General features: G+C 50.1%; 1 protein-coding gene across 11 annotated transcripts; it reads left to right on the forward strand.

Annotated features, from left to right (window-relative positions):
- The first annotated feature begins 7,562 nt into the window (after positions 1–7,562).
- Positions 7,563–24,738, forward strand: CARD19 (caspase recruitment domain family member 19). Of its 11 annotated transcripts, none has more exons than XM_081066385.1 (7): positions 13,228–17,745; positions 19,306–19,387; positions 20,092–20,234; positions 22,257–22,410; positions 23,535–23,594; positions 23,839–23,910; positions 24,458–24,738. In XM_081066385.1, exons 2-7 carry the CDS (start codon positions 19,369–19,371, stop codon positions 24,571–24,573), a joined length of 564 nt encoding a protein of 187 aa, XP_080922511.1. In that variant the 5' UTR covers positions 13,228–17,745; positions 19,306–19,368; the 3' UTR covers positions 24,574–24,738. The 11 variants fall into 11 exon arrangements, with proteins under 11 accessions (XP_080922518.1, XP_080922513.1, XP_080922510.1 ...); XM_081066382.1 differs by having other exon boundaries at positions 14,909–17,745; positions 19,335–19,387; XM_081066392.1 differs by lacking the exons at positions 13,228–17,745; positions 19,306–19,387 and adding an exon at positions 7,563–7,724.

The raw sequence follows: 24,738 nt of genomic DNA on the forward strand, positions 1-24,738 counted from the left end.
CCCTGAGGAGGGGAACCTGATGAAGAGCAGATGGTCCTGAAAGAGCCCGCACTGGCCCCTGAAGCCATATCTGTTGTGTTTTCCATCACTTACAAACATGTCCTGATACAGACTACAGTCTGTCTATCCTGTGATCCCTGGGAAGCCGCCAGCAAGGTTTGCTGGGTGGTGCTGACATCTTTTCTGTTCTGGGATGCTGTTCTGTCAATGGATTCCAGAGTGGGTCCTGAGGCCAGAGATCGTGCCTGTGGTGCTCACTTAGGCTTGCTGGTTTTCATTCGTGCTCCTGGGGAGACACAGCAGGGACTCCAAGTAGGCAAGCTCAGACCCCGCCCTGAACCAGAGCAATGGGGTGTTCACATCGTGGGGTACCCCGCAGACTCTGCTTGTCTGGCTTTTCCGAGAGTGGCAAGGGAGGCGCTTCAGCCACCCGCCTGAAGGCTCAGCTGCGGGGGCCAACGGGTGGACAGCCACCCTGCTGCCTTGATCCTGTAGAAGTTGATGGGGGATGTCACCCTATAGCTCTCGGGAACCACTGGTGGAGGGCTCAGCAACTCCACCAAGGAGCAACACTGATGAGAAAAGGCTCTGAGTTCCCCTCATCCTCAGCGCAAGTTAGCCCCACCTGGCCCTCTACACCCACTAGCCCTCGTTGGGAGGAGGTGGTAGGAGGCTGGGGGAGAAGAAGCCTGCCATGAGGGTTTGGCGGTGTCTGCGAAGGGAGGCAGGTGTTTTGTCCTCAGGTGCCTGACCCTGGGCTGCTGGACCAGAGCGCAGGAGGATTGGAGTGGAGTGGCAAAAGGAGGGTGGCCCCATTCTGCTGTAGCTCCCAAGAGCTGAGAGTTGCAGAGATTGGTGTCCAGATGGCCACCAGGGAGCTGCAGGGGCAGGAGGACAGGAGGGAGAGAAAGGATGTGCCCAATTGGAGAGGGTGCAGCCTGGATGGCAGAGCCATTGCCCTGGAGAGCAGGAGGCCTTTCACAGTGCTGGACCTCTGTGCCACGGCCTTGGGGTCTCAGCTGGGTTGGGAGACAGCCCCACCAAGGAGTGGGGAGGGAGCTGTGTCCTCCCACAAGCATTTCAGAGCAGAGGGTCTTCACCCGTCCACAGATGAGAAGGAGGAGGGGGAGCCGGCCCCAAATTCCCCCTAAAACCAATTCTAGCTTGTGCTGAGAAGACAGAAACACCTTTTCTTGTTTTTTGAAACCCGAACCTCACTCTCACCAAGGGGCCTTAGCACCTGCTGTTCGCCCTGCCTGCAGCACTGCTCTTGCAGGAGACATGGCTCACTCCACACTTTCCTTGTCAGCTTGAGAAACATGAACTTCTGTTGCTGTTATAGCATTCAGGATCGATGAGGTTATCTGCTGAAACAAAGAGCCCCTGTGTCAGTCAGTGGGGTCTGCCGTAACAAATGCCACAGCCATTTCTGTCTCTCAGGTCTGGAGGCTGGAAGTCCAAGATCAAGGTGCTGGCCCATTCCGTTTCTGTGAAAGCCATCCTGCTGGTTTGCAGATAGCCTCCTCCTCCCTTTGTCCTCATGTGGCTTCGCTCTTGTGCATAGGGGGAGAGGATGAGACTAGAGAACTCTGGTATGTCTTCTTATTAGGACCCTAATCCTATGGGATCAGGGCCCCACCCTTACGACCTCATCCCCTAATCACTTCCTTACAGGCCCATCTCCAAACACAGCCACACAGGAGGTAAAGCTTCAATGTTATGGATTTGGGGCAATGCAGACATTCAGTCCTTCAACCTCCCCAGCCTCAGAGCCTCAGAGCCTCAAACAGCCTCATTATTCCTTGCTCACACTACATGCCCAGTGTTACAGGCAGGGGTTCTGCACAGTGGAAGCCGGTGGAGCAGCGTGTTCTGACACGTGCCTCCGAGATCTCTGGGAGGGAAGGGATGCCCAAGGGCTAGCCAGTAACACCACGGTCTGGTCTCGGGACACACCGCACTCGTGTGTGGGATGCATTGACCACACTGACTTCATGGGCCGTGACTGTGACTTTCCTGGGTGTGGGACAGGAGAGGGAACAGCGAGGCACAAGCGACCACTACAACCATGTCATCCTCATTACCCCACATCCTCTGAGGCCTGCATCAGCTCCGTCATGTGCTGGTGAGACCCACGGTTTTCATTGGCTGTGACAACTACCGTGTTTCCCCGAAAATAACACCTAACTAGAAAATAAGCCCTACCATGATTTTTCAGGATGGCATCCCCTGAACATAAGCCCTAATGCGCCTTTTGGAGCAAACCTTAATATAAAACCCAGTCTTATTTTCAGGGAAACACCAGTCAGCCTTAAATACTGGAGTGGTGTCATTCTTGTCCCCAAAAGAGGCTGAGCCGAATCAGGCTAAGATGTCACAAAGGAAACCTCATTGCCAGGCAGAACATCCCCCAGGTGGGGACAGTGGTTGGGAAAGATTGTGCCTCAGGGGTCAATTTCTCAGCAGTTGGTCATCTGAGTGTCCCACTTACCCACTGCCAGACAGTGAGTCACCTGCCTCAGTAGCTGTGGTCATTGTCTCCTGGTTCTACCAGTTCTTGCTGACACGTGTCTCCCATGAGTCCAGTGAGCAGAGCCCAGGACTGGCATCTTCCAGCGGTGTCTCGATGCACACATCTAGAAACACTGCATGTAGCGTGAGCTTCCTTCTTGCGTGGCGGCAGGGACCCCAGGGTACGTGTGCCGAAAAACAGGGAGTGGGATTGTCGGCTTGGGCCGAGACCAGGGCCCTCTCAGCTGAGCAGTCAGACATGTGGAGTCCTCAGACTTCTGAGCCCGCGTGCCATAAAGACTTCGGCATCCTAGCGCCCTGCCCCCAGCCACTTTCCCCACAGCTATCAAAAGGTTGCTTTTTTATTGTATTTTTTTTGTGGTAGAATATAACATAAAATTTACCATCTTAACCTTTTTTTTTTTCTTTAAGATTTTATTGGGGAAGGGGAACAGGACTTTATTGGGGAACAGTGTGTACTTCCAGGACTTTTTCCAAGTCAAGTTGTTGTCCTTTCAGTCTTCGTTATGGAGGGCGCAGCTCAGCTCCAGGTCCAGTTGCTGTTGCTAGTAGCAGGGGGCGCTGCCCACCATCCCTTGTGGGAGTGGAGGAATTGAATTGGCAACCTTGTGGTTGAGAGCCCTCCCTTCCACCAACTGAGCCATCCGGGAGCTCAGCAGCAGCTCAGCTCAAAGTGCCGTGTTCAATCTTAGTTGCAGGGGGCGGAACCCACCATCCCTTGTGGAAGTTGAGGAATTGAACCAGCAGCCTTGTGGTTGAGAGCCCACTGGCCCATGTGGGAATCGAACCGGCAGCCTTCGGAGTTAGGAGCACGGAGCTCCAACCGCCTGAGCCCCCGGGCCGGCCCCCATCTTAACCATTCTTAAGTGTAACGCTTAGTAACATTAAGTCCATTTTCAGTGTTGTGTGGGCATCCTCATCGCCGCCACCCATCTGCAGAACATGTTCACTTTCCCAAGAAGAAACTCTGCCCATTAAGCAGTAACTCCCCCTTCCTGCCCCCAGCTCCTGCACCATCATTCTGTGCTCTGTCTCTGTGATTTGACTACTCTAGGGAATCTCATACACGTATGAGTGGAACTGTACAATATTTGTCCTTCTGTGACTGTATTATTTTCCTGAGCATGATGTCCTCAGGTTCATCCTTGTAATGTGTCAGAATTTCCTTCCCTTTTAAGGCTGAATAATGTTCCACTGTGTGGATATATACCACAGTTTAGCCATGCGCTGTCAATGGGCACTTGGGTTGTCCCACCTTTTGGCTAATCTGAATAGTGCTGCTGTGACCCTGAGTGTGCAAACATCTCTTTGAAGCCATGCTTTCAATTCTCTTGTGTAGACAGAGGGTTGTTTTAAAAACAGATCAGATCACCACACCCTCCCCTCACTTTACAGGTCTGACAATTAAGTTCCTGAACTTGTTGCAACGATGTTGCTAACCTGTTTTCATATGAGGGATTATTCATTATGAATTTGTACCAACTGGACAAACAGTCAACCAAGTTTACTATTTGTAAGTGCTGAAAAGGCTTCATGAAAAAGTTAGACGACCTGAACTTTTCACCAACAATTCATGGCTCTTGCATCACCACAATGCACCAGCTCACACGGCACTGTCTGTGAGGGAGTTTTTAGCCAGTAAACAAATAACTGTATTGGAACACCCTCCCTACTCACCTGATCTGGCCCCAATGACTTCTTTCTTTACCCAAAGATAAAGGAAATATTGAAAGGAAGACATTTTGATGACATTCAGGACATCAAGGGTAATATGATGACAGCTCTGCTGGCCATTCCAGAAAAAGAGTTCCAAAATTGCTTTGGCATTGGTGCATAGCTTCCCAAGGGGAGTGCTTCGAAGGTGACCATAGTGATATTCAGCAATGAGGTATGTAGCACTTTTTCTAGGATGAGTTTGTGAACTTAATTGTCAGACCTCACAAATCCCCAGATTGTGGGCTTCTGGCTGCCTGGCTGTGTGACCCTGCATGATCTGCCCATGACCTCCTGACCTCATCCCCCTGCTCATTCCACTCCAGCCACTCCAGTGGCTGTTCCTCAAGCACAGAAAGGTCATCCAGGTCATCCATGCCTAGGGCTCCCGCATGCACTGTTTCCTCTTGAATACTTTCCCTACCTGTTATGTAGCTTGTTCCTTCACTTCAGCCGGGCCTCTGCTGAGACATCGAGTGCATTAGTTATGTACTGCCCTGTAACCAGCTGACCCCAAATGTACCAGCTCAAGAACAATAATCATCATTTATTGTCTCTCACAATTTGTGGTGAGGCTTGGCAGGGTGGCTGTGGCTCGGGGTGTCTCTTGAGGCTAAGGTCAGACGTCAGCTGGGTCTCATCTGATGGCCTGACCAGGGCTGCGGGTCCACTTCCATGTGACTCACTGCCTCACAGCTGGTGCCGGTGGTGGGCTCAGGGCCTCAGCTGCTCCCCACATGGGGCTCTCCTCTGTGCTGCTTGAGCGTCCTCATGACACGGCAGCTGGCTTCCAGAGCCGGTGACCCAGGAGAGAAGGGCAGAAGCCACAATGTGCTATATGACCTGGCCTCAGAAGTGGCACGCCATCACCTCTGCCACATTTCACCAGTCACAGACCAGCTTGATGAGCCACGCAGAAGCGTGTGATCCAGGATGTGAGGATCCTGGAGGTCGATGTGGCCCCTGTCCTGGGAGCTGACATTCTAGTGGGGAGAGGGGCAGCAGGAAGTGCCCGGGGTGTAATTGGGAGCCTGCGGAGGCACCCCGTGGCAGGGTGTTCCCCAGGGCCAGGACCACAGAGGGTCTGATTAGGCCCTTGGATTTGTGACAGATTGATCCACGAAACATGAAATTCTTATTACAAATAGAATCGAGCAGCTTGGTATGGCGTGTTTCCTCTTTCTCTGAACACAGGACTGTTGACCTCTTTCTGATCTATAGGAGCTCTAGTCATTAGGGAGATGAGCTGCCGATATTTCCCCGGTTTCTTGTTTGCTGTCTGACTTTGCTGACCTGTTGCAGGGGAGGCTGAGAAAATATCTGAATAAGTAAGGAGACCCTGAGAAAATCAGGGGAATAGCAAGTGCAGACACCATGCTGCATGAGCTTTCCCTGAGGATTTAAAATTGTATTTAGCAGATAAGCATGCCTTGGTTACAAAATACTAAAGAAGTGAGAGAAGGGGATGGAAGCTGTCAGGCTGGGGCTGGGGCTCAGGGCGGGTGCGTCAGGGACAGCTGGGGAACAACCTCAGTTCCCATGGCACACAGGTGATCAGGTTCCCTCTGCGTGTGAGAGCTACAGTACTCAGTACTGCAAGTGCGGGTCCCCACTGTGAATGGCTGGGCCTCCAGGCCGAAGTGCTCACTTCTGTGTTGGCCTGGAGGAGCAGGTACGGGAGGAACTCTGCCCCTTCCCCCCCAGAGAGCGGAGTGCCCGGGAGCTGCTCTCTGATCCTGGGGGTGTTGTGCCTAACTGCCACCTGGGGTAGGGATCCAAGCTGGTAGTCCCCTGCTGGTGCCACAGGCTTCTATTCCCGCTGGCCTACAGTGAACATCCTAGGGGCACTGGGCCCTATCTGTGAGTTCTTGGGCGGGGCCATGGGAGCAAATCCTGAACCTGGGATGCTGGTCCTGACTGCTAGACCTTGGGTGAAGAAGTCCACTGCTCCAAGCCTCAATTTCCCCTTCCATCCTGCGGCAGGAATGGCTGTGAAGTTCATGACCCAGGAAGTGTTGGAGCTCCCTGGAGGTGAGTGGGCCTGGAAGACCTCACTGTCCTATTGTGTCCCCTGTCCATCCAAACTCTGCCTTTATGACACTGACATTACTTCTAGAGGATGAAATAAACTAACAGGTAAATGCCAGGAGCCATGACACAGGGTGAAAGATGTGGAGTAATGAGGTTCAGGCTGGGTTCTACGAGGCTCAACAGGCCCTCTCCCAGAGGCCCCTGGGCATGCCTGTGTGGGGCTCCACAAGGAGGGAACCCCAATCTCCCTCCCCAGGGGGGCCCTGCCCATGTGGACCCTGGGCTGGGGGCAGGCTAAGGCTGGGCCTCATGGGGAAGCACTCCCACTGTTTGGGGAGGGTGTGGCTCCCAGGTAGTGACCACCATGACTCAGCCCAAGGGTTTTGAGGTTTCCAGGAGACAACTGCACCCATTCTCTGGATGCCCCAACTGCACACAACCTTGATGGTCGGTCCTAACCCTGTATTACAGGAGACAGCTGAGAGGGCGCACGGACTTTGGGAGCAGAGCATCCCTGTGCTAAGAAGAGAGTACTGTGCTTGGGCCCCCACTCCAGGTCCAGCCCCTGCATCTCAGATTAGAGCATGTAAAGGAGGAACAGCTGGCACAGGCAAAGAAGGAACCAGAAAAAAACCAAACCATATTTGCGATGGCTTCTGTGAAGGCCCTGCTTTCCTTCCCAGCACAGCACTCCACTGTGAGGTGGGAGCCCTGCGCATTCACATATGCACTTGCACACCTAAGGGCTGGGGGCTTCCTGGGTGGGTGCATTATAGAAAGACCAGGGCTGTAGCATAAGGGGGAGTGAGCTCCTGAGAAAAAGAGATTTGCCCAAGGTCAGCCATTTTACAGACTAGAAAACTGAGATTCAGACAAGCTAAACGACCCCTAGTCAGGGTCACACTAATAGGCTGATGTGCCCTTTTGCAAATGGAGGCCAGAGAGGGGAATGCCCCACCCAAGTCACACGGTTGCGGCCGACTTCTCCCCTGGATTGGGGAGGGTCACTGCGCAGGTACTGCCCTCTTTAGCTCATCCTTCTAGGGTACTGGAGCCCACCGGCCTTTTGCTCCAGGCCTGGCCCTGTACCCCGCACGACCTGACCTTCTGCGTGACCTTGGTAACTCTCTTTCTCTCTCAGCGCCTCAGTTTCCTCTTTCAACCTGGCCTCCAGCCCAGCCGCAGGGCGGCGTGGGGCCGGGGGCGGGGCCCGGAGGAGGCGGGGCCCGGAGGAGGCGGGGCCATGGAGGCGCGTCGGAGCTAGGGGCGGGCCTCGAGGGAAGAGCGGCGCTAAGGGCGTCTGAGGACACTGCAGCCTCTTCCGGCGGGAGCGAGGCTCCGGGCTCCCGCGGGCCCCGTAGGAGGCGGGGGCGGGGCTCAGTGAAAGGCGCGGTACAGGCTTGTGGCAACTACGTGGCCGACGTCGGTGAGGGTGGCACTCAATGACGGTGTGTTTCAGGGCTCTGGTAGTCACGTCGTCGACGCTGGGGGCGGGGCTCAGTGGGAAGGGCGGGGCCATGGCTGGGCGGGGTCAGGGCTGTGACAGCGACGTTGCCGACGCTGGGGGCGGGGCTCAGTGGGAAGGGCGGGGCTCAGTGGGAAGGGCGGGGCCATGGCTGGGCGGGGTCAGGGCTGTGACAGCGACGTTGCCGACGCTGGGGGCGGGGCCTTCCGGGAAGGGGCAGACCGAGCCTGCCGGGTGGGCTGCGGTCACCCGTGGTCAGCTGGAGGCGGCCGACTGACTGGCGGACGGCGGTAGGGGGATAGGCCGGTGCCGGCCGGTGCATGCCGTGCCGCCGCCATGACAGGTGAGCGCGGTCCTGGCCCGGGTCGTGCCTGTGCCCCCTGGGCGGGTACGCGATCCGGACGGTCCGCCGGGCCCTGCTTCCCCGATGTGGCCCGCGGGGGCAGCTCCTCACCGCGTTGTTTCAGTGATCTGTTCGTGACCGCGTGCCCGTGACAGCCTCCGCAGTCGGCGGGACTCCAGGGGACCGGGGGCGTGGTCACCCCCTGCAGGGTTCTGGGGGGGGGCATGGTCAGGCCCTGGAAGGTTCTTGGGGCGTACCCAGATCAAGCCCTGGAAAGTTTTGGGGAACGGGACCTTGGTCAGGCCCTGGAGGGTTCTGGGGGGCAGTGGCCATGGTCAGACCCTCCAAAGTTCTAAGGGACAAAGGCCAGTGTGCCTCTGTGGGTAGGGAGGTGCTGGGGTGAGGATGCTGCCTGACAGATTGGGAGGTGAAAGTGAAAGCAGTGCTGGTAGTCCTCTGTGGTCCCACTGGTAGGAGATACACACACTCCAGAGTCACAGCCACCTGACAGAGAGGCCCGACTGGCACTGTTCTTGGGCACTGTGTGGTACCCCGGGAACTCTCTGGTCCCTCCCCGGCTGTGCCTCTCAGTCAAGGACAGGCCTGTGGGAATCGGGGACACAGACTGAGCCCCCCAAGACTTTGAGCTCCACGCTGTGTGGCCACAGCTCCGCCAACTTATTTTTCCAGAATGGAATCTGCAGTCCAGTAGAGTCCCAAGGACCTCTCTGAACTGGGGCCCTCACCTCCCTCCTGACCCCAGCCAAGTGGGGTCACACTGCCCTGTGCACCTCCTTACCTTGTTGGCGAAGCCCTTAGGATGATACGCCTGTTGTGGACCCATGGCAGAGTGGGCAGGGAATGTGGGGGCTCCCAGAGCCATACTTCATCCCCGTGGGGCCCATTCTTCTGCCTCATGGGGCAGAAGTCACCTAGGGTGGCCCAGGGGTCAGGGAGGCCCCAGAAATCCCTGTCCTTTCACCCCAGAACTCACCGGAGTTCCAGCCTGGATCCTGCACACATGGGCTGGAACCTGGTAACTTCTAGGACATGAGTGTCCCAGCCTAGGCCACAAAAGACCCCAGCTGCTACCTGTTCCCCTGTCATCTCTGAGAACCTGAACCCTTTTTTTGTGTGTGGCTGCCATTCCTAAGCACCTAATGTGTGCTTGGCCCTGCAGCGAGGACTTCCCACCCAGTAGTACCATATAGGGACATGTGGAATGTCATGTGTGGATGAGGAAACAAAGGCTCAGATTGGGCAGGTGCCAAGCAGCAGGCCCCTCGGGTGGTCAGTGGCAGAGCCGGGACTAGACCTGTGTCCTTCCCAGGACCCCTGACCCTGTCCCTGCCATCTCTGTGTGCTGGGCCTCTAGAGACCCAAACCCTCACCTCCCTTCATTTTGGGGGTGGGGAACTGAGCAGAGAGCATAGGCCAAGGAGCATCAAATGGGCAGCCCTGCAAGACTGCAGGCCTGTCGTCCATGGTTCACTCTCCCTGTTTATTGATGGGCCTGCCTCATCCTGGCTCTGGGGTCTCTGTCACAGGCTGTGGAGTAAGTGTCCGGGACCCACTGTGCCTACACAAGCCATGCACTGGCTAAATGTTACTGCAGCTGTTAACTCTTGCTGTAGAACCCGTCCCTGCCTTGTAGTGTGTTGGAGTGAGCAATCTCAGCTCCTCCATGCCCAAAGCCAGGTTGGGCTCTGGGACAGAAGATTCTGGGAGATTCCATTTAGGATGGAGCTTGAGGTCCAAGCATGTGGACTACAGTGGGGTGGGGGTCAGGGCCTTGGAGGGTGGGGCAGACAGTGAGCTAAGCACCAGTTAGCAGGGTAGAAACCACAGGGATGCGTCTTCTTGACTTGGGGCGGGGGTCCTGGGCAGTGCGGTGCAGTTGGTGGCTGCCATGTGGGAAGGCTCAGAGACATGGGGGGGCTAGGTGAGAGTAGGAGGGGCCAGCTCCCACCTGGCCATGTGGGGGTAATGGGTTTGGAGTCCTTGGTTCTGGTGCCAGCTAGGCAAAAAGGTGGAGGACGTGGGGCTTGGCAAAGGGAGTTGGCAAAGCCCTGGTGGGTGTTGTGCCAGAGAGTTCTTTATCCTTTAAAAACCTGGGACTGTTTATCAGGACCTGGGACCAAAGCGGTTTCCTTTCTGTTACCTTTTCGTGCCTTTAGTAGCTGCCTGGGTGTGGTTTGCGTGCAGTTTACAGCGACCACAGGAAGCACAGAGTGAGGAAGAACCTGGAGCCTCGGTCCCCGGCTGTGCCACTGTGCCAGATGACTCACACCTGGTGGCCACAGGGCCCCACCTGCTTATGTGCCCACGGGGCTGCAGGAGCCGCTGCCGGGCTGGCCCCCATCCTCCAACAGCGCCTTTCTGTGGCTCTCAGACCTACCATTTATTCCAGAACTCCTAGTGAGCCCCTACTATGTGCTGGCTCTGCACAGCTGCACATACTGGACAGGACAGCCTTGGGCCTGCCCTACTGGGCCTGGCTAGGAGCAGACATGATGCAGCTAAGTGCACAGTTAAAGGAGTTATGGAATAAATGGATGTACGTCTGAGACCTACAGAGGAGCGTTGTAGGGGGGTGGAAAGTCTGGATTTCAGGAGGTGGCCCCGACACTGTGCCTAGGTCCTCACCTTGTCCCATCACTCGCTGGCTGGCTAAGGCCTTGGTTGGGCAGGTACCTTAGCTACTTGCTGTGCCTCAGTTTCCCCATCTGAAAATGGGGGTGGTGGTTGTGTTCATACTAATCTAAGGATGAAGATTATCTGTATGCACAGAGCCCACAGAATGCCTGGCCATGGGGCACACTCTGAACTCTGGCTGGTATTCTTAACTCTTTAATCAGAATGTGCTGAAGCCGGCTGGCCACAAGGGTCCCACCAACGGGGCTGTGGCAGGTCGCTCGGTGTCCCTGTGTTCTGCTTTCTCACCGTGATGGGGCTGCTGACGAGTTTGTCTTCCAGGTAGATTTCCAGAGGCTGGGAGAATTTAGAAGTTAGAAATTTTGTAATCAGGGGCAAAAAGACCAGCCAGGAGGAGTTGACAATGGGAGAGAGATGAGGGAGACAAACGGTCTGTTGAGTTGCTCCACATAGGAAATCGGGGAGGAGACCCATTTGTTCCAACGTGATGACCCCATTTTTAAATATTCAACTTCACTGAGACATAATTACACAAATGCACTCATTTTTAGTGAATAATTTGATAAGTTTGGACAAGTGCATACGCCCATGGAACTAGCAACCCAGGCCCGATCAAGTCAGAACATCTCCATCATTCCAGAGGGTTTCTTCATACTCCTTCCCTGGTAACCCCATCCCATCAAGGGATTCGGCTGCTTTCTGTGACGCCCATTTTTTCTTTCAGATTCAACACTGGAATTTCTAAATAGAATTTCTTTTTAATTATTAGATTTTATTTTAGGGCAATTTTACGTTATGGAAAGTTGAGCAGACAGTACAGCATGCCCTTCAGCCTAACCCCCACCTCCGTTTCCCCTCTTGACATCTTGCATGGTGTGGTACGTTTGTTACACTTGATAAACCAATATCAATACATTGGTACTAACCAATGTAACTTCACATTAGGGTTCACTCCTTGTGTGGTACATTCTGAGTTTTGAAAAATGCATAATGTCCTATGTTTACTATCGCACAGTCATATAGTTTCACAGCCCTAAAACTCCTTTGCCCCACCTACTCACCCCTCCGTTTTCACTGATCTAAGCACCCTCTGATCTTTTTACTGCCTCCATAGTTTGGCTTTTCTGTTGGAATCATACAGTATGTAGCCTTTTCAGATTAGCTTCTTTTACTTTTAGCAGTATGCATTTACGTTTCTTCTATGTCTTTTTATGACTTCATAGGTCTTTTTCTCACTTATATTTCATTGTATAGATAAACCAATTATCCATTCACTTTTTTTGTTTGTGTGTCACTCTTTTAGCTATTTCAGTGGCATTAAATACGTTCACAATGCTGTGAAACCATCACTACTCTCCATTTCCAGAACTTTTTTTTATCATCCCAAACAGAAACTCTATATCCCCATTAAACACTTAGTCCCCTTTATCCCATTACCCCAGCTCCTGGCAACCACCATTCTACTTTCCATTCTCTAGAATTGCCCATTCTAGATATGTCATTTAAGTGGAATCACAATATTTGTCCATTTGTGTCTGACTTTTTTAAACTCGCATAATGTTTTCAATGTGTCAAAATTTCAATGTGTCAGAATTGCCTTCCTTTCAAAGGCTGAATAATATTCCATGGTACGCATATGCCATATCTTGTTTATTCAGTCATCCATCGGTTGCTTCCACCTTTTGGCTCTTGTGAATAGTGCTGCTCTGAACACTGGTGTGCAAGTATCTGTTTGAGTCCCTGCTTTCAATTCTTTTTGGTGTATGCCTAGAAGTGGAATTGCTCATTTGTATGACAATTTATGTTTAGTTTTTTGAGGAACTGCCAAACTGTTTTTCCATGATGGCTGCACCATTTTACATGCCCACCAGCCACGCACGAGAGTTCCAATTTCTTCACATCCTCATTTTACATATATATATATATGGACACCCTAATGAGTATGAAGTGATATATCATGGTTTGGTTTACATTTCCCTGCTGACTAATGATATTGAGCTTCTTTTCATGTGCTTAGTAGCCATTTGTATATCTTCTTTGGAGAAATGTGTATTCAAGTTCTTTGCCCATTTTTTTGTAAAATGCTCATGGTGTTCTTTGATTGTGTTTCTGAGTTCATTAAACTGCCTTTCTGTGTTTTCTTGCATCTCGTTCAGTTTTTTCAGAATTGCGATCTTGAATTCTCTGTCATTTATATCACATATTTCCATATGTCTAAGTTCCTTTTCTGGAGACTTTTCACTTTCTTTCTGAGCTATCTTGTTGCTTTGGTTATTCATGGCAATCACTGATTTACTATTTCTCTTCCTAGACATCTACAGGAGTGTCTTCTGCAACAGGTTGATAGGTATGCGAAGAGCTTTTGGAGTTCCAAAGCTCTTTCTGCACCAGATTCAGAGCCCGTTTGTTTCAGCAGTTCTGTTTACTCCTGCAGGGATCCGCCCAGATAGGTGGGGCCAGGGGCGGGGTGAGTTGTGAGAGGTGGCCCAGAGCAATGGCGGCGACCACCACCACAGCCAGTCCTGCTTCCACAGCTCCCTCCCCTTTGCCGGAACTAGTTGAGCTGCGAATCTGTGTCTGCGGTCCACAGTTCTCAGAGCAGCAAATATTCTGTCCTTTGATCCGACACTGCTACTTTATCGCTTCTAGCACCGGGCAGGTGGGGGCAGGGCGAGCTCTGGGAGGGTAGGGAGGGGGTGGCTAGTCTCCGTGCCTAAGGCTTCCGTTCTCCGCTCGGCAGTGAGGGCTTAAACCACCGATTTCAGCCCTCTTCCCTCAGTCTTTGCTCCGAGGTCTGCCGTGAGCGAAAGTTGGGTTCAGCGGTTTTGTATGCTGCCCCCTCAGCCCTGCGGGCCGTGAGCGGAGCCCTAGCAGTCCGAGTCCTTCCCTCTCCCGCAGCTGCGGAAGATCCGGGAGCAGCGGGCTCCGAGCACTGAGCTAGGTCTGTGTCCTGCGCCCGCGCGGCTCCGTCTCCGCACTTCTCCCTTCCCTCCTCCCCCGCTCGCGCGATTCACCCACCTGGAGGTGAATTCAGTAGTCGGCCTCTTCGTCTTGCCTTTCTGCTGTGCAAGGAGTCCTTTGTGGAGTTATTGTTGTCCGATTCGTTGTAAATTCCAGGGGAGCGTTACAGAGGCTCACCTCACGCCGCCATTTTTTTCAGTATCCCTTTGCCCATTTTTTAATTGGGCTATTTATGGATTTTTTGTTGTTGAGTTGTAGGAGTTCTTTATATATTCTGGGTATTAATCCCTTATCCGATATATGCTTTGAAGATATTCTGTCCTATTCTGTGGGTTGTCTTTTCACTCTCTTTTTTGTCCTATTCAAAATGCTGTTTATTTCTGGACTCTTTATTCCTGTCCATTGGTCTATATATCTGTCCTTATACCACTACCACACTGTTTTGATTCCTGTAGATTTGTATTAAGTTTTGAAATCAAGAAGTATGAGTCCTCCAACTTTGTTTTTTTTCAGGATTGTTTTCGCTATGAAGGTTCTTTGATAAATGAATTTTAGAATGGCTTTTTCTGTTTCTGCAAAGTCATCATTGGGGTTTTGGAGGGATTGTATGGAATTTGCAGATCACTTTGGGTAGTATTTTCTTCACAATATTAAGCCTTTCAATCCATAAACATGGGATATCTTTCCATTTATTTGTGTCTTCTTTCATTTCTTTCAGCAATTTGTTGTATAGTTTTCAGTGTACAGGTCTTTCACTTCATTACTTAATTTTATTCCTAAGTATTTTATCTGTTTGATGCTACTATAAATGGAATTCTGTTCTTATATTTTTTGGATTGTTTATGGTTAGTATATAGAAATGGAACTGATTTTTGGTGTTGATTTTGTGTCTTGCAACTTTGCTGAATATGTTAGTTCTAACAGGTTTTTTTTTTTAATTCTGGGGTTTTCATAAGATCATATCATCTGTAAACAGAGATAATTTTACTTCTTCCTTTCTAATTGGATGCCTTCTATTTCCTTTTCTTGCGTACTTGCTCTGAATAGGACATCTAGTACTACTGTGTTTCCCCAGAAATAAGACCTAATCAGAAAATAAGCCCTAGCATGATATTGCAGGATAACATCCCCTGAACATAAGCCCTAATGCATCTTTTAGAGCAAACCTTAATAAAAGACCCGGTCTTATTTTCGGGGAAACACGGTATATTGAAAAGAAGTGTTGAGAGTGAGTATCCTTATTCCTGATCTTAGGGGAGAAGCTTCCATCTTTCACCGTTGAGTATGGTGTTTGTTGTAGACTTTTCATATATGACCATATAACTTTTATCATGTTGAGGAAGTTTGCTTCTATTTCTAATTTATTGATTTTAAATCAAAAAAGAGTGTTAAATTTTGTCAAATGCTTTTTCTGCATCACTTGAGATGATCATGTTTTTTTCTCTCATGTTATTAATGTGATCTATTATATTGATAGATCTTCATATGTTGAACCATCCAAGCATTCTGGGAATAAATCCTTTTAATGTGCTGCTGAATTCAGTTTACTAGTATTTTATTGAGGATTTTTGCATCAGTATTTATAAGCAATATTAGTCTGTAGTTTTCTTGTAGTTTCTTTGACTGGTTTTGGTATCAAGGTAATGATGGTCTCAGAGAGAGTTATAAAGTATTCCCTCCTCTCCAGTTTTTTGGAAGAGTTTTACAAGGATTGGTGTTAGTTCTTTAAATGTTGGTAGAATTCACCAGTGAAACCATCTTGTCCTGAGCTTTTATTTGCTGGGACAATTTTGATAACTGACTTTATCTCATTATTAGTTATACATCTATTCAGATTTTCTATTTCTTCATGATTCAGCATTGGTAAATTGTGTGTTTTTAGGAATTTGTCCATTTCATCTAGAATGTCCAATTTGTTGGCATACAAATGTTCATAGTACTCTCTTATAATTTTTATTTCTGTAAAATTGGTAGTAATATCCCCACTGTAATTTTGGGGTCTTTTTTTTCTTTTTTTTTTTTTTTTTGTCAGTCTAGATAAAGGTCTGTCAATTTTTTATCTTTTCAGAGAAACAACTTTTGGTTTTGTTGCTTTTTTCCTACTGTTTCTTCTCTTTTTCACTTACCTTCATTCTGATCTTTATTATGTCCTTCCTTCTGTTGCTTTGGGTTTAGTTTGCTCTTTTTCTAGTTCCTTGAGGTGTGACATGAGGTTATGGATTTAAGGTCTTTCTTCTGTTTTATTGTGTGCATTTAAAGCTATGAATTTCCTGCTCGGCACTGCTTTCACTGCTCTCCTTAAATTGTGATATGCTGTATTTTTATTTTCATTTATCTCAAGGTATTTTCTAATTTCCTTTGTGATTTCTTCTCTGACCCATTGGTTGTTTAATTTTAACATACTTATGAATTTTTAGTGTTCCTTCTATTACTGATTTCTAGTTTTATTCCTTGTGATTAGGAAATATCCTTTGCATAATTTCAGCCTTTTATAATCTATTAAGACTTGTTTTATGGCCAAACTTGTTTTGAGGTCTATCCTGGAGAATGTCCCATGTGCACTTGAGAAAAATGTACATTCTGCTATTGATGGGTGGAGTATTGTGTGTGTGCTGTTAGGTATCATATGTTTATGGAATTGTTCATATCCTCTGTTTTCTTATTGATCATGTGTCTGGTTGTTGTGTCTGTTATTGAAAGTGGTGTATTAAAGTCTCAATCTATTATTATAAAGCTGTCTATTTCTCCCTTAAATTCTGCCAATCTTTGCTTCATATATTTTGGGGCTTTGATATTTGGTGCATACAAAGTCTGACAGTTAAGTTCGCGAATTTGCCACCATGCACTTGCACTGGCAGCACTATACAAACATCTCGGTAAGGTTTCATAGCCTTGGTATATGAGTGTTTCACAACTGCAGCTGTGTTCATGTCCACATGTGGCGGTGTCTTGCTGAGTGGCATTCATTGTTGTTGCGCGTTTTCTTGTGCCTTTGCTAGAATATCTGAGCTTGAATTAAAGCAACGAACAAACATTAAATTTCTTGTTAAACTTGGCAAGAGTGCAAGTGAAATCAGGGACATGTTAGTCCAAGTTTATGGGGATTATGTCATGAAGAAAACAGCAGTGCAAAAATGGATTAAACATTTTTCTGAGAGGATAGAACACGTCACTGATGAAGAGAGGTTAGGGCAGCCAGTAACAAGCAGAACTGAAGAAAACATTGCAAAAATCCATCGAATTGTGTGTCAAAATCGTCAGCTGACTGTTAGAAGTATAGCAGACTAAGTAAACATCAATAGAGAAACAGGAAAATCTGAACTGAAAATCTTAGCATGACAAAGGTGTGTGCAAAAATGGTCCTGAAGGAGCTCACCAATGAATAAAAGCAAAAAGGAGAGTCGAGATTTGCCAAGAACTTTTGGAGAGGCAAGACGATGTTTTGGACCATGTTATCACTGGTGATAAAACATGGGTGTACCAATAGGACTCTGAAACAAAGCCTCAAAGTGCACAATGGAAATCAGCCAATTCTCCACAACCAAAAAAGGTCCGTCCAAATCAAGAGTCAAAACGATGTTGCTATCCTTTTTTGATATCAGAGGGATTATTCATTATGAATTTGTACCAACTGGACAAACAGTTAATCAAGTTTACTATTCAGAAGTACTGGAAAGGCTGCATCAAAACGTTAGATGAACACGACCTGAACTTTTCGCCAACAATTCACGGCTCTTGCATCACCACAATGCACCAGCTCACCTCACTGTCGGTGAGGGAGTTTTTCGCCAGTAAACAAATAACTATTGGAACACCTTCCCTGCTCACCTGATGTGGCCTCCAATGACTTCTTTCTTTACCTGAAAATAAAGGCAATATTGAAAGGGAGACATTTTGACGACATCAAAGGTACTACGATGACAGCTCTGATGGCCATTCCAGAAACAGAGTTCCAAAATTGCTTTGAAGGGTGGACTAGGCAACTGGCGTCAGTGCATAGTTTCTCGGTTCTTCGAACGCGACCGTAGTGATATTCAGCAATGAGGTATATAGCACTTTTTCTAGAATGAGTTTGCCAGCCTAATTGTCAGACTGCATATATGTTTGTTATGTCTTCTTGGTGAATATCCCTTTTCTTAATATATATTATACTTCTTTATCTCATGTAACAATTGTGACTTAAAGTCTTTTTTTCTCACATTAGTATAGCCACCTAAGCTCTCTTGGTTACTGTTTGCATGGAATATCTTTTTCTATTATTTCATTTTCACCCTATTTGTGTCTTTAGATCTAAAGTGAGAGTCTTTTGAAGATAGCATATAATTGAATTATATGTATTTTTTAATCCTGGGAGAAAAACACTGTTTCTCCTCTACTCCTACACAAACCCTCAACTTCTCAACACTTCTGATACTTCTGGTCACCGAATGTGTTTGTTTGCCCCCAAGCAATTATCCAGCTCTCTGGTGGATACTAACTAGGTGTCCTACAGTTTAACTCAATTCTCACACCATCTACCTGGAGACAGCATCAGATCCCACAGGTCAAGGGCTCAGTCCCACAAGACTGCTCCTACTTCAGATGCCAATCACAAATCCAGATTGTCACCTGGGCTTATGACCAATTGGCTATAAATCCGATTTCCCATCACCCCCTCCTTGAGTTCACTTACTTGGTAGAGTGGCTCACAGAACTTGGGAAAACACTTTACTTATTCCTGCCAATTTATTACAAAGGATAATTTCAAAGTATATAAATGAACAGCCAGATGGAAGAGACGAATAGGGCAAGGCTTGTGGGAAAGAGGGTCCCTGCCAGGTGGGCCTCCCAGCCAACTTTCAGAAGCTCTCCAAACCCCATCCTTTGGGGTTCTTATGGAGGTTTTGTTACATAGGCATGAGATTAAATCATTGGCCATTGGCGATTGATTCAATCTCTAGCCCCTCTCCCCTCCCCAGAGGGTGGTGCTGAAAGTTCCAACCCTCTAATCACTTGGTTCTCTGGGCAACCAGCTCCCGCCCTGTGGTTATTCCAGGCCTTTCCAAAAGTCAAGTTATTAACACAAACTCGGGTGGGGTTGAAAGGGGCTTGTTATGAGTAACAAAAGACTCCCACTTTCATGGCTCACCGATTAAGAAATTCCAGGGTTTTAGGAGCTGTGTGCCAGGAAGCAGGATGAAGACCAAATATACATTTCTTATAAATCACAACATCACAGATCCATTCTGCCAATTTCTGCCTTTCGAATGGAGAGTTTAGTTCATTTACGTTAAAAGTAATGACTGATAGGAATAACTTGTTCTTTTGCTATTGCTTTTCTGTATGTCTTATAGCGTTTTTGTCTTTCATTTCATCCATTACTGCCTTCTTTTGTGTTTAGTTGATTTTTTTGTAGCAATACTTTCGATTTCATTTTGTGTGTATTGTGTGGAGATATATATAGATATAGATATAGATATAGATATAGATATAGATATAGATATAGATATAGATATAGATATAGATATAGATATAGATATAGATATCTAGTGGTTAACATGAGGATTACACATAACCTCCTAAGATTATAACAATTTAATTTGAATTGATACCAACTTAACTCCAGTCACTTTCAGAAACTCTCCTCCTATGCAGCTCTGCCCGTCCCCCAGCCCGTGTCCACCAGGAAATGGGACAAACTTTTACAGGTAGGTAGGTAAGGTGGTACACCTGTTCAGGTAGCCAGTGTCACAGGGACTCAGGACGGTCCCTCAAAGACCCTGTGTCCCCCACTTGCCAACCTCTATCCCATCCCTCGTTGTTAAAGGCTTCTCATTCTAAGGAATATTCTTAATGGGAAGGAAGGTGCAACAATGATGCTTTAGTGGTGATTCTGAAAGAAAAGACCAGAGAAAAAGCCTTCCTCAGCCCCCTGGGCAGGCACACTGGTCTGCTGTTGGCAGCTTTTCGAGGTCTTGTGGACAGGCTGGAGGGTGATCCTGTCTACCTTCTACTCACACGGACCTGTTGCCGTGCCAGCATGGGCCACCCTGAGCCTTTTGTCCTATGACAGTGGTGGCTGTGGGCACCCTTGGGCAGCAGATCCCTCGGTCCTCAGTGCATTTTCTTAGAAGAGAAGGGGCAGAGGCTCTGTTCTGCTTTTGAGCATTCTGGATTGTTCTCGCCTTACCTGCCCACTCCGTCTTCTGGCCAGGGTGTTGACAAGACATGGGGGGCTCTGGGCTGTGTGTGAGGCCCACATGAGCTGGGATGTCAGCATGTGTCCAGGTGCTCACAGCCTGCATGCCTCCCGTGGCAATGGGGGTCCTGCTGCGCCGTGGTGGGGGGGCCTGCCACTCCCTCCTCAGGCCATGCTGCCTCATGCCCTCCGTGCTCTCTACCTGTGTTTCAGAGCAGACCTACTGTGACCGCCTTGTCCAGGACACGCCTTTCCTGATGGGCCATGGGCGCCTGAGCGAACAGCAGGTGGACAGGATCATCCTCCAGCTGAACCGCTACTATCCCCAGATCCTCAGCAACAAGGACGCTGAGAAGGTGCTGAGGGGCGCGCCTGCCGGACGCATCTGTCCTATTCCTTCCTTTCTGGGCTGGGAGAGCGGGAGGCAGGAGAGCTCAGAGATGAAAACTGCCTCTTTGGGGTATTCTTGGGCCCAGAACATTAGCTCTCTCAGTCCCAGTGTCTTCACGTGTCACTATTCCTCTTGACCCCTTCCATGCTGGGAGTATCACAGGAGACATGTGACAACATGCAGCAAACCTGGGAGGGGGCAGAGGAGGGAGCAGAGGTTCTAGACAGGCCCACCATGTGCCACCTGGCTCTTCACTCTGCCTCTTCGAAAAGTTCAAAATGAGCAAGCATTTTGGGTATAACACGGCCCATCCTGTTCATGGGCACAGCCTGAGACTGGGTGACCTTGCCTGTTATACCCACTTCTCTGACTCCCCCGTGGGCCTGAAGGCGGGTGCCAGAGGCCAGCCAGGGCTTTGGGGTGGAGGCCCCCCTCCCAGCTGGGTGACTGAGTGAGCCCTTCTGGACCTGCAGCTGCCTGCTTTGGTGCAGGTTAATGGTGCCACGTGGGGTGACCAGAGGGCTGGGCCTCTCCTGGAGACAGGTGGGGTTGGTCCCTGACAGAGCTGGGCTACACGTGGGCCTGCTGCTGGCTCAGATACCGTATTTTGCCATGTACAACGCATACTTTTTTGCCCAAATTTGTGAGGGAAAAATGATGCGCATTATACGAGGGTAGTACTAATTCCATATCTATATAAATGCTTTTAATTCTTTTAGTCATGCTTATGAGTTAAAAGTGTAACTCTAGAAACCAATAATGATATCCTTATGCAGAATAACACCTTGGAATACTATAATCGGTTTTGTTGAACTTATGACGAACTTGAAACAACAAAGGATTCTTGACCTTCTGTTTTTTTATGATGCGTAACTATCATAAATTTATTACTGGTACATAAAATTTCTTGTACCTCATATCTGTTCTTGTGTTTTGTAATTTGTTACATAAAATTTCTTGTACCACATGTTAAAAAATAAATGGTAAAATTCCTTTATAATACAAAAAACAAGTAGCTAAATGTAAACAAATAAAAATTTGAATTAGAAAATTAAAATGAAAGATTTTTTTCCCCTGAAAGTTTGGGCCGAAAACGTGGGTGTACATTATACATGGCAAAATATAGTACTTCTTAAGTTATGAAAGTAATACAAGAAACTAAAAAGTAGGAGCTCAAATTTGTCTTACTGTTGTAGTTAAAAGTTTAATACATGCTCATTTTTAAACATTTGAAAAGTTTGTATGAGAAAAAGGAAACGCCTCCACACGTGGACCCCTGTGGCTCCAGCTGCTCTTGGGCGCAGCTTCTGCGCGGATGTGGTTCCCTTCTGCGTCCATGTAGAATAGTATGCCGCCACCGGGGGGCAGCACCGGGCCAAGCCTCCGGGTCCTGGCTGTCAGTGCCAAGTGCCCTCTCCACTGACCTTCACAGCCTCACATTTCTCCAGCAGACACATCGACAGAGCCAGTTCTTTCCTCCTCAACCCTCGATTTATTTTTTAAATACTTGAATCACATTCCTGGAGACTGTAACCTATTAGAAGTGATTACGTCATCACCTCATTGATTCCCTGTAATAACCCTACAGTGTGGGTTTATTTTTCCCTTTTTACAAATGAGCAAAAGGAGTCTTAGGGGGTGAAGCGATTACTGAAGTCACACAGCAAGCCACTCCCTCCCCACGTGTGGGATAATGTCACCACTGCCTTTCTTGGTGTCCTCTCTCCGCCCTCACAGAGAATGTGAGAATTAGCAGCCATACTGTGAGCCTAGCACAGTCTCAGGCCAGGAGACCGTGGTTCACAGTCACTACCTCTCCGGGGTGCTTGGAGCACCCCGGCAGAGTCACCCCGCCACAAGGAAGCTTGGGATGGAGGGGGCTGGGGGCTGACCCTGGAGCCCCGCTACCCCATCCGACAGCACAGCTAGCTCCCTTTGGCCCAGCCTCTTCCAGCCTCAGGTTCCTTTGTGTCCCTTCTACCCCCAGTTCCGGAACCCCAAGGCATCCTTGCGCGTGAGGCTCTGTGACCTACTGGGCCACCTGCAGCGGAGCACCGAGCGGGATTGCCAGGAATTCTACCGCGCCCTGTACATCCATGCTCAGCCCCTGCACAGCCGCTTGCCCAGCCGGCACACCCTGCGTAAGTGTCTCACTCCCCAGGCTCCAGCGTCTCCTTGCTCAGCCCCTCGCTAGGGACACCTGTGGCTGTGTTTAGTCTCCTCTGGCACCAGAGAGTAGAGAGAGTGTTTCCCGCAGCACACATGTCTTTGTCTCCCGGTCTCTCTGTGTCTCTCTCTGTCGACATGTTTCTCTCTGTTTCTGTCTCTTGTGCCCGTCTTGACCCAAAAGGTAGCATCTGCCCCTTCCCTCCATAACCTAGTGCCCTGTGGGAATCCTGTCCCTTCTGATCCTAAGGCCTCACAGCTCTGGCCTGTACCAGCCTTCAGTGAACGGACCCCCATGGTGGGTACTGAGGCCGCGTTCACCCTTTGCCCAAGTGGATCCCAGTGTGGGTTTTTCTGCAGAACAGTCTCAGGCCTGATGGCCTGTCCATGCACATGTGTTTTGGCTTCGGGGTCCCGCCTGTGGGCCTGGGGGGCATGTGAGAGTCCCTCTGAGCTGCTGGGACCAGGATGCAGAGGGTGTAGGTGGGAATGGCAGCTCAGTCCTGAGGCCTCTGCCCTGGTCCCCAGGAGTGGCTGCTGTTCCTTGATTCTTAGGACAGAGACTAGAGGCTCCCAGAGATGAGGTGGCTCACGCAGGCCACTCAGCCTGGCCCTGGGCCTGGTGTCTGACCCCGAGGACAGGCTGGCAGGACTGGCTCTGAGCTCCAGCATGGGACAGTCCTGTCACGCCAGCCCTGCTGGGAGTCAAGCACCTTCCTGGCTCCGGCTCCCGGCTGCCCTCAGGGCCATCTGGCAGATGGCTGGTGGGGAGGCCTGGGGAGAGAGCACCCTGCTGACATGGACACCTTCAGGCAGGGTTTGTGCTACATCTGGTGCCTCGTGGCCACCAGGGAACAACGGGCCCCCACCCTATGGCCCTTGAGGTCCTAGAAAGTGGACAGAAGACCCCAAACCGTGCAAAGTTCCCTCCCGGGCACTGGCCCCCTCAGGCACAACACGGTCCAGCACAGCTTGGCCCAGGGCTGGGTGGTCCTGGGGCCGAGGGACCTCGACAGCCCCCTTGGTTTCCTGAGGGCGGGTGAACACTTTCCTCTCTGGCCCACCCACGACTAACTGCGCCCTGTGATTTTGTTTCCAGAGAACTCAGATTGCACAGAGCTAGACTCAGGCACCGCGAGCCGAGGGCTCAGTGACAGGGGTAACCGTCTCCTGCTTCCCCTCTGCCCCCCCCCCACCCAGGGCTCTGTCTCTACCTGGGGGCTTCTCCACTCCAAGTTGGGCTCTGTTCCTGGCTTCCTGTGGACATAACCCCCCACGGTGCTCACTGGGGGTATCCCTGCCCGCTGACCCCAGCCTGGGCCACAAGCCTGTCCCTCTGGATCTCCGGACCCCTCCCCACCCTCTGACGTGTGGGCAGCCCCTGACGCACATTTCTCCCCCAGGACCCGTGGCCTTCCTGGCCTGTCTTGGCCTGGCTGCGGGGCTGGCCCTCCTCATCTACTGCTGCCCTCCAGGTGGGTGCTGCCTGTCCAGGCCTCCGCCCAGCCCACACGAGAGCCCAGGATGGGACTCCCATACTGCCCACTCAGCTCTGAGGAAGGCACCAGCCCAGCCTCTTGGAAACTCACTGTCCTTACCTGCAGTGGAACAGTGGCCGGGCTCAGGAGAAACAGGGAGTGGGTGGCCCAGTGGTGGGTTCTGATCCCCACGCCTGATACTCGGTGGCCTACCACCCCCAGGGTCAGAGAGTGATGGCCCCTTGTGAGAGAAGGGGCACAGCCGGGGCTCAGGAGTTATAGAAAGCCCTGCCCCAATTGGGACCTGGAGCAAGGCACTCCCCACGTCCTGGGTCCCCTCCAGTGTCCCAGCTCTGGTGGATGGACGGGAGGCCCATGGCTGAGGCCCCCTCTCAGCACAGCGTGGTGGACTCACCACCCCTTTTTGGCTACGCTGAGATGTCGAGGTCATGTGGGGTTAGTACCTGGCAGGCCCACTTGACGTCACTTGGGTGTGAAGCTTGCTGTGTCATAAGGTGGGTTCTGAGACACCCTTGTTTTCCAGACTCCAAGGTGCTGCCTGGGGCCCGGCGTGTCCTGGGCTTCTCCCCACTCATCGTGGACAGGCACGTCAGCCGCTTCCTGCTGGCCTTTCTGACAGACGACCTGGGGGGCCTCTGACAGACCAGCCGCTGCCGCCCATCTTGCACCAAAGAGCTGCCCACCCACTCGGGGCCTTCTTCTTTTCCAAATGCTTCTATTTCACTATTTATACTGACTGTAAGAAACACTTTACCTTCTTACAAAGGTGCTCAACCATATTAAATGTATCAGACTCCTCCCTTC

This window comes from Rhinolophus hipposideros, assembly GCF_964194185.1.
Source record: "Rhinolophus hipposideros genome assembly, chromosome: 11".
NCBI classification, from domain to species: Eukaryota; Metazoa; Chordata; class Mammalia; order Chiroptera; family Rhinolophidae; genus Rhinolophus; species Rhinolophus hipposideros.

Coding starts and splice junctions, on each gene's coding strand:
- CARD19 (XM_081066382.1), top strand. Junction 19,388..20,091: donor AATGGGACAAACTTTTACAG/GTAGGTAGGTAA, acceptor CCTGTGTTTCAG/AGCAGACCTACTGTGACCGC. Junction 22,411..23,534: donor GCCCAGCCGGCACACCCTGC/GTAAGTGTCTCA, acceptor TTTTGTTTCCAG/AGAACTCAGATTGCACAGAG.